The sequence below is a fragment of the Procambarus clarkii genome, chromosome 11 (genome assembly GCF_040958095.1).
Source record: "Procambarus clarkii isolate CNS0578487 chromosome 11, FALCON_Pclarkii_2.0, whole genome shotgun sequence".
NCBI classification, from domain to species: Eukaryota; Metazoa; Arthropoda; class Malacostraca; order Decapoda; family Cambaridae; genus Procambarus; species Procambarus clarkii.
Genome location: NC_091160.1, coordinates 35,719,497 through 35,729,235, shown reverse-complemented (window position 1 = coordinate 35,729,235; position 9,739 = coordinate 35,719,497). Strand labels below are relative to the sequence as shown.

The window sequence follows — 9,739 nt, the reverse complement described above, 5'->3', positions numbered from 1 at the left end:
TGTCTGTGTGTGTGTGTGTCTGTGTGTGTATGTGTGTGGGGGGGGGGGAGGAGTATTAACGTGGGTGGTAGTGATGAGGCCCGACCTTAACTACAGTACAAGGCCATTCCCCCGGGAGACAAACCACTAATCACGTGGGGAGTGGGGGGGGGGCTTAGAGCACCGCAGGAGTAACCGCTACAACGGACTGTAAGCGCCCTCGGTGTTAAGACGGGTAAATAGAGCAAGCGGGAGAGACGCAGAAGAGTTACCTTGAGGTGCTTCCGGGGCTTAGCATCCCCGCGGCCCGGTCGTCGACCAGGCCTCATGTTTGATGGACTGGTCAACCAGGCTGTTGGATGCGGTTGCTCGCAGCCTGACGAACGAATCACAGCCTGGTTGATTAGGTATCAGGTCAGGTAGGAGATTGAAGGTTACTCAAAGTCTCCTGGCCTCCAGCCCTCCACCAGCCCTCCACCAGCCCTCCACCAGCCCTCCACCAGCCCTCCACCAGCCCTCCACCAGCCCTCCACCAGCCCTCCACCACGACAAAGCCAACAGCAGCTTCAGAGACAAGTCACCATTTACGGCTGTGTCTTTTATTATGGTGGACAACATTGCATATTCTGGGCGCGTGGCCTCCTGCTGCTACAGCTGTAGCTGCTGCAGTTGTGGCCACGACTACTGCTGCTACAGCTGTAGCTGCTGCAGTTGTGGCCACGGCTACAGCTGCTACAGCTGTAGCTGCTGCAGTTGTGGCCACGGCTACTGCTGCTACAGCTGTAGCTGCTGCAGTTGTGGCCACGGCTACAGCTGCAGTGGCTCCTCCAGCCACGCAACACGGGTCATTAACCATTCAATTTGGCGCTCTCCGCGTCTTTCTACGGGCGTGTTGAAGTGATACTCGTCTCACGGTGGAGTGAGAGGTCCTAAAGGGTGGGGAAATGGTCTTAATGGTCCGCTATTCCATTAAGGGTTGAGAGGCGGGACCCACGAGCCGTGACTCAACCCCACCTGTATTCTCTTGAGCGCAGGCGGGAGAGAATACAGGTGAGAGGGAGATACATAATAATCTACATGTGGAAAGTATTAGAGGGGCTGGTCCCAAACCTGCACACAGGAATAGCATCACATGAGACCAGGAGGCATGGCAGGATGTGCAGAATACCCCCGTTGAAGAGCAGAGGTGCAACAGGTACTCTGAGAGAGAACTCTATCAACATCAGAGGCCCGAGACTGTTCAACACGCTTCCACTACACATAAGGGACATAACTGGCCAACCCCTCACAGTGTTCAAGAGAGAACTATCAACATCAGAGGCCCGAGACTGTTCAACACGCTTCCACTACACATAAGGGACATAACTGGCCGACCCCTCACAATGTTCAAGAGAGAACTATCAACATCAGAGGCTCGAGACTGTTCAACACGCTTCCACTACACATAAGGGACATAACTGGCCGACCCCTCACAATGTTCAAGAGAGAACTATCAACATCAGAGGCCCGAGACTGTTCAACACGCTTCCACTACACATAAGGGACATAACTGGCCGACCCCTCACAGTGTTCAAGAGAGAACTTGACAAACACCTCCAATGGATACCTGATCAACCAGGCTGTGACTCATACGTCAGGCTGCGAGCAGCCGCATCCAACAGCCTGGTTGACCAGTCCAACAACCAGGAAGCCTAGTCGACGACCGGGCCGCGGTGGCGTTGAGCCCCGAAATCATCGCAAGGTATTAACCCGCAAATACAACTAGATGAACAGACACAGAATCCCCAGCAACATTTCGTACCCAGCACGTGTTCCTCACGTGTTCCTCACGTGTTCCTCACGTGTTCCTCACGTGTTCCTCACGTGTTCCTCACGTGTTCAGCACGTGTCCCAGGTCGCTTTTCCACCATGGATTTGTCTCCCTTCCTGCCGCGTAGTCCCGGACTGGGGACCTGCCGTGGACGCGGCGTGATGTGGCCCGGTCTCTGTGGCAAGCTCCACTCCTGAAGGTTTCCACTATTCCTAGAGACGCTGTTACTAGTTATTGAGGTGATTTATATTGGCAGAATAACTCTCAGTGGTTCCCAGATCTTCAGTAAACTCAGGGATGAGTGACTACTGGTGTCTCCCATAGTCGACTAGCGTGTCCTGGTCCGGTCCTTGGGCGGTGATTGGTCGACTAGCGTGTCCTGGTCCGGTCTCTGGGCGGTGATTGGACGACTAGCGTGTCCTGGTCCGGTCTCTGGGCGGTTATTGGTCGACTAGCGTGTCCTGGTCCGGTCTCTGGGCGGTGATTGGTCGACTAGCGTGTCCTGGTCTGGTCCTTGGGCGGTGATTGGTCGACTAGCGTGTCCTGGTCCGGTCCTTGGACGGTGATTGGTCGACTAGCGTGTCCTGGTCCGGTCTCTGGACTGTGATTGGTCGACTAGCGTGTCCTGGTCCGGTCTCTGGACTGTGATTGGTCGACTAGCGTGTCCTGATCCGGTCTCTGGACTGTGATTGGTCGACTATCGTGTCCTGGTCTGGTCCCTGGGACTGTGATTGGTCGACTATCGTGTCCTGGTCCGGTCTCTGGACTGTGATTGGTCGACTAGCGTGTCCTGGTCCGGTCTCTGGACTGTGATTGGTCGACTAGCGTGTCCTGGTCCGGTCTCTGGACTGTAATTGGTCGACTAGCGTGTCCTGGTCCGGTCCTTGGACGGTGATTGGTCGACTAGCGTGTCCTGGTCCGGTCCCTGGACTGTGATTGGTCGACTATCGTGTCCTGGTCCGATCTCTGGACTGTGATTGGTCCACTAGCTACAACATTATCCTTTCAGAGTAACGACCTAAGTCTCTAAGAGTGAGGAATTAAACCCTTGCATTAGCGGTGAGAAAAAGTTTAATTAGATAAAGTTCTATTCTTTCTGTCTTTAAGAAAAGCCGAATATTCATTCACACTTTGGGGAGAGCGAGACCCACTTCCCATCACTCAAGAAAGCCACCCACACACTTCCCATCACACAAGAAAGCCACCCACACACTTCCCATCACTCAAGAAAGCCACCCACACACTTCCCATCACTCAAGAAAGCCACCCACACACTTCCCATCACTCAAGAAAGCCACACACACACTTCCCATCACTCAAGAAAGCCACACACACACTTCCCATCACTCAAGAGTCACCCACACACTTCCCATCACTCAAGAAAGCCACACACCGTTCCCATCACTCAAGAAACCCACCCACACACTTCCCATCACTCAAGAAAGCCACCCACACACTTCCCATCACTCAGAAAAGCCTTCCCCGGATCTGAAAGATTTTCCAGGATTTTCCTCCCAGTTCTTCAGCATATTTTTAGGTTTATTAAGTGAGAAATTTCACGCGTCTTGGCCAAGACGTCGGGCCCGGAGGAGTCTGCTTCTTTGTCCGTCTTCGACAGCAAAATTAACCTCTGATTAGTTTACCTTGCAGCCTTCTACTGCCTATCACGCTCTCTGATTGGTCAGGGAAAGATGTGACGTTTTAAGATCGGCTGGTGATTCGCTGAAGGAGAGGCTCTTACTCTTTCGCTCTCAGCGGTGATTGGGGCTAAAGTCTTGGCTCTGGTATCACAGTATATAGTCAGCGATTGGTTAATGAGTGGCTCTTATGTCGCCAATGATATCAGCGGTGTTATAATGGACTCCTAACTATCCAAGGTCGGAATCACCACAATGGGAGCAAACCCCAACCACTGTTGAAGTTAGTTTCAGTAGTCACTACATTCTCAACAGGTTATCTTGAGGTTATCTTGAGATGATTTCGGGGCTTTAGTGTCCCCGCGGCCCGGTCCTCGACCAGGCCTCCACCCCCAGGAAGCAGCCCGTGACAGCTGACTAACACCCAGGTACCTATTTACTGCTAGGTAACAGGGGCATAGGGTGAAAGAAACTCTGCCCAATGTTTCTCGCCGGCGCCTGGGATCGAACCCGGGACCCCAGGATCACAAGTCCAGCGTGCTGTCCGCTCGGCCGACCGGCTCCCGCTACAACAAGGTAACTGGTAACTAGGTAACTACAACACACACAGTACTGACTCACAACTATTGGACACAAGGTTGGAGTCAGGGGCTTGGTTGTGGTCCAGTATCCTGAGAATACACACACACACACACACACACACACACACACACACACTGGGGGGGGGGCCTCGTAGCCTGGTGGATAGCGCGCAGGACTCGTAATTCTGTGGCGCGGGTTCGATTCCCGCACGAGGCAGAAACAAATGGGCAAAGTTTCTTTCACCCTAAGTGCCCCTGTTACCTAGCAGTAAATAGGTACCTGGGAGTTAGTCAGCTGTCACGGGCTGCTTCCTGGGGTGTGTGTGTGTGTGGTGTGGGAAAAAAAAAAGTAGTTAATAAGTTAGTAGTTAGTTAGTAAACAGTTGATTGACAGTTGAGAGGCGGGCCGAAAGAGCAAAGCTCAACCCCTGCAAAAACAGAACTAGTAAACACAACTAGTAAACACACAAATGAGCCACAGAGATATTAGAAAGAACTTTTTTTAGTGTCAGAGTGGTTGACAAATGGAATGCATGCACACACACACACACACACACACACACACACACACACACACACACACACACACACACACACACTAGGGGACACAGGTGGAAACTGAGTGCCCAAATGAGCCACAGAGATATTAGAAAGAACTTTTTTAGTGTCAGAGTGGTTGACAAATGGAATGCATTAGGAAGTGATGTGGTGGAGGCTGACTCCATACACAGTTTCAAGTGTAGATATGATAGAGCCCAGTAGGCTCAGGAATCTGTACACCTGTTGATTGACGGTTGAGAGGCGGGACCAAAGAGCCAGAGCTCAACCCCCGCAAACACAACTAGGTGAGTACAACTAGGTGAGTACACACACACACACACACACACACACACACACACACACACACACACACACACACACACACACACACACACACACACACACACCCACACACACACACACACACACACACACACACACACACACACACACACACACACACACACACATTATTCGCTTTGAAAGAAGATACCATTTATAAAATAAATATACGTTTTAAAACTAAACAAAGTCAGTAGAGATTATTAATATGTGAGCACAGTGGGTGATGACTGAGCAGGACATTCTGGCCAATGTATGGACGACTCCAGACTTTATGGAAATTGAAATTGAAATAAGTTTATTGAGGTAAAATACACACAAAGGGATGAGGTAGCTCAAGCTATTCTCACCCCGTTCAGTACATCGTGTTAATATATACATAGACACACATCTCAAACATTAAACACATTACCAAATATTCTGAGAGGTAAACATATACATTTCCTCCTTCACAAGTAGTATGGTATCAGACGTACACACAAATACTTTTATGACCTAGGTATACTGTAGACTTTATGGAAGGCTGATAATACTCTGAATATCAAGCAGATATCAAGCAGATATCAAGCAGGTATCAAGCAGGTATCAAGCAGATATCTGTCAACGGTGCAAACCTCTCCTAGAGGCGACATCAGACTTAAAGTAAGCCTGAAAGTGTTCTAGTGCCCTTTACATCTAGTCCAGATCCATACAGGAAGGATAATCTAGAGCAAATTTAATATGAAATAAACACAACAAATCCGGATTATACAAAAACTATGATGACTCCAACTCACTCAAGCGCCCTGATCTGAAGGTGACTCTGATCACCCAAAACTGTCATTCTCTGTCTGGCCGCTGCACGACAGTCTGTAATCACCACCTGTCTCTTCAGGTAAAGCCAAAGAGCTAATTATCATCCAAATCTGATGAGCCGTTCAGGCGCTACAGCGATAACAAATACAGACAACGGCAGAATATGTCAACCTTCCCGACGCCCAAAATATGATTATTCTTTTCAAGTGCTCAAAATACGTCTATAAATATCTTAAAAATTATATTCCATCGTGATAACACAAATTTTCCTTTACTGTTGTGAAGTAAAACTCAGGTCAAATGTGTTTGTCGACGCAGAGTCTTGGTCCGTGTGGGAACCGACCTGTGAGATTTATATTTATTTAATTTATATGAATTTATATTTACGTTAATTTATATACTTCGATAGCAATTTGTATAATGATAAGTGGACTGTATTTCTGCAATAATCTCATAATCTCACAAATCGATCCTCTACACATTAGGGGGGGTTTATATTACACATATGCAGCCAATCAAATTACAGTAATAGCTACATACATTGATGAGGTTCCTTCTCTTATAGTACAGCAGGTTAGTCCACCAGGTATAACTAGAGTGTAGACACCAAATTATCCTCTTTGAGGTAGCTTCTATCACCCAGTAACTGGTGCACATAATCTTGCATCCTCGTCTTGACCTGTCAAAAGTGCGCTAGCTGTGAAGCCAGAATCCTATATATGACAAGCTATATCAGAGAAAACACTATACAGTACATGGAACATTAAAGACCTGGCTTAATTACCTTTAGTATGAGGCGATTTCGCGTTCTAACCGGCTAACCCTATATCCTGACATTAATGGCCATAAATGAATGATAAACGGGTTTCGGATAGACACTTAACTTGTATTTGTAGACAGCGTGTTGACAATGGTACACCTTTGGGTTCCATAACACTACGTCCAAGTAAATTTAACAGGAGCCGAATTTGCTCCCGTGTGAGCCTCTGGTCTCATATAAACAACAATGGCTGCCCTCCTCCTCACTCTGACGCCTGGCTTACATTGTCCAGATTTCAGAAAGTGATAGAAGGGTCACATTTACTCTACTTTAATATTGATAATTAAGTTAATTTATATAAGATGTTTTTATGATGGTAAAGTCCAAAGACTAATGTATTTAAGAATAATTCCCACCATAATAGGTGGTGAATTATAATAGTATGTGGTGATGATATCCCGTTTTCTATAGACGGTAATTCCACTACAAGTTACGTTTTCTATGGGTAACTTGTTGGTAATACAGCTATTATCTGTATGATATTAAATGGTGTCGGATTTTCCGACAGTCCGCACCTTCACATAGACGTATTTTAACGATACACAGACAAATGGTAACAAAATATATGTATCAAACCTTAAGAAAGACATGAACATATTGGATACATGTTCACATGAACATGTTGGATGCATACCGTTCACAAGATGGCTCGCTAATGCCTATTAAAACCCTCCCTAACCTAACCTAACCTAACCTAACCTAACCTAACCTAACCCAGATCAGACCAACCAAGACTAACGCAGTGTATCCTAAGCTAACACAGCCTAGCCTGACAATATATACAGTTCTAAACAAACAGAAAACGAGCTTTGTCGACCCGTCTTGGACAAGATTCGATCTCGCGCCAAATATTAAATGTTATACGGTCCATGGAAGGTGACAAGCCTATCCCACTACCCTCTCACCACACAAGGCCATCAAACTCACCTTGAACCATTGTTTACGCACTCGACCCCCGGTGTAAGAAGTGCAGTGGGATAGTGAACTTCATTGGAATATCGACGCATCAAGTGGGCTAGCGGTGACAATCCTTTAGGCTAGGTGGATAGTCTCAACTTCTGATGGTTTGGGTTTGGCTAAACCACTGCATTTCTTACGGTGGAGATCGAGAGGACGGGAAACTCTGAGAAAGGACGTACCTTAGACTGTGGCTGGGAGTACCTTTGGGTGCTCTGTGGGCGTCGTGGTAAGGAGTAGTGGGGTGTGTGGGCGTGGGCGCCAGGGTGGGCCTGAGACCTGCGGCCCAGGCGGTCCAGAGAAGCTGTTCGCAGACCGCCCACAGAATGGTCAGAGTCGCTCGAACTTTTGGTCTGGTGTTCAGAACGTCAGGTGGTTAGCGTGTGTGTGTGTGAGTGTGTGTGTGGGCGTGTGTGTGTGGGCGTGAGTGTTGATGGGGTGGAAATGGGCGTAGGTGCGGGCGGAGATGGGCGGAGGGCAGGGACATGCAAGAGAAGAAGAAACAACACAATATTAGTCAAATAACCAAACAATACGGTCAACCCACAAAACGTTTTCCATAAATCTAACACTAAAATATGCAAGACAAACATTAAAAATTACACATATATAATTGAGTTAAAAAACAACACACACACAATGCTTTTATCAACACCAATATATAAAAACACACATATTTAAGATAGGGGTTTAAAACATATGATTTAAAAAGGGGGGGGATGCAAAACATAGATAATTAAGTACCAATTAATTTAGTACTCACTCCCTCTTATTAATGATGGATTTATATCATATATTTATAATATTTATTATATATTAAGTTGGTAATCATTATTATTTGGTTGACGACTGGCTGAGAGAGGGAGAGACGTGACCCCCTTCTCAGTCCTATAGTCGTAATGGCTTGCTGCTTTCCCCCCCTGATGATTCACGTCCCTTCGGAGGGAGAGATGGTGATGCTGATATCATCACCATCACCCCAAGCTTGAGGTGATGGTGATCCGGACGTGTAGGATCATCACTATCACCCCCAAGCTTGAGGTGATGGTGATCCGGATGTGTAGGATCATCACTATCACCCCCCAAGCTTGAGGTGATGGTGATCCGGACGTGTAGAATCATCACTATCACCCCCAAGCTTGAGGTGATGGTGATCCGGATGTGTAGGATCATCACTATCACCCCCAAGCTTGAGGTGATGGTGATCCGGATGTGTAGGATCATCACTATCACCCCCAAGCTTGAGGTGATGGTGATCCGGATGTGTAGGATCATCACTATCACCCCCCAAGCTTGAGGTGATGGTGATCCGGATGTGTAGGATCATCACTATCACCCCCCAAGCTTGAGGTGATGGTGATCCGGATGTGTAGGATCATCACTATCACCCCCAAGCTTGAGGTGATGGTGATCCGGATGTGTAGGATCATCACTATCACCCCCAAGCTTGAGGTGATGGTGATCCGGATGTGTAGAATCATCACTATCACCCCCAAGCTTGAGGTGATGGTGATCCGGATGTGTAGGATCATCACTATCACCCCCAAGCTTGAGGTGATGGTGATCCGGATGTGTAGGATCATCACTATCACCCCCAAGCTTGAGGTGATGGTGATCCGGATGTGTAGGATCATCACTATCACCCCCAAGCTTGAGGTGATGGTGATCCGGACGTGTAGGATCATCACTATCACCCCCCAAACTTGAGACCAACAGCTTCGAGATCACCACAACTCATCTCTTAGTCTCAAGACATAATACAAACCATAAAATTAACTTTTACAGACCTGTCAACTTCCTTCTCAAATAAAGGAAAAACAAACAAGAAATACAGGTGAAAAATCGTGCCAGAATCATTGACCTCACGCTGTCTGTCGCATCAATACCATACAGAGAACACCCGCAACACCCACAATACCCACAACACCCGCAGGAAGTCTAATATCCCCCAGTATACAGAGGAGACAAGACTGTATATTGGTGTGGAGGAGTGTGGCTGGTGAGACGCCATGATCTCCCTACACATCTTGCCCCCAGGGACCAGTAGCGTGGTTACCTTGAGGTGCTTCCGGGGCTTAGCGTCCCCGCGGCCCGGTCGTCGACCAGGCCACCAGTAGAGTGGGCGACGCCACACTCACAGGGTCCCCCTGGGGTTTGCTTGGGGAAGTAAGGGCAAGGCACCAGTTTCCCTAGGTTGGGTTGGGAGCAGCTAGCAGGGGTCCAGGGGTCAAGGGGGTGGGTTCAGGGGTCACGGGGGTGGGTTCAGGGGTCACGGGGG

The 9,739-nt window shown here is 48.1% G+C and overlaps 1 protein-coding gene across 1 annotated transcript in view; it reads right to left on the bottom strand.

Moving 5' to 3' along the window:
* Positions 1–9,739, bottom strand: part of LOC123758288 (uncharacterized) — a 296,794-nt gene that overhangs the window by 280,499 nt on the left and 6,556 nt on the right. Inside the window, exon 2 of the mRNA XM_069323039.1 lies at positions 7,602–7,814. Within this exon, the coding sequence (XP_069179140.1) occupies positions 7,602–7,814 (213 nt within the window). The remainder of the gene's footprint in view (positions 1–7,601; positions 7,815–9,739) is intronic.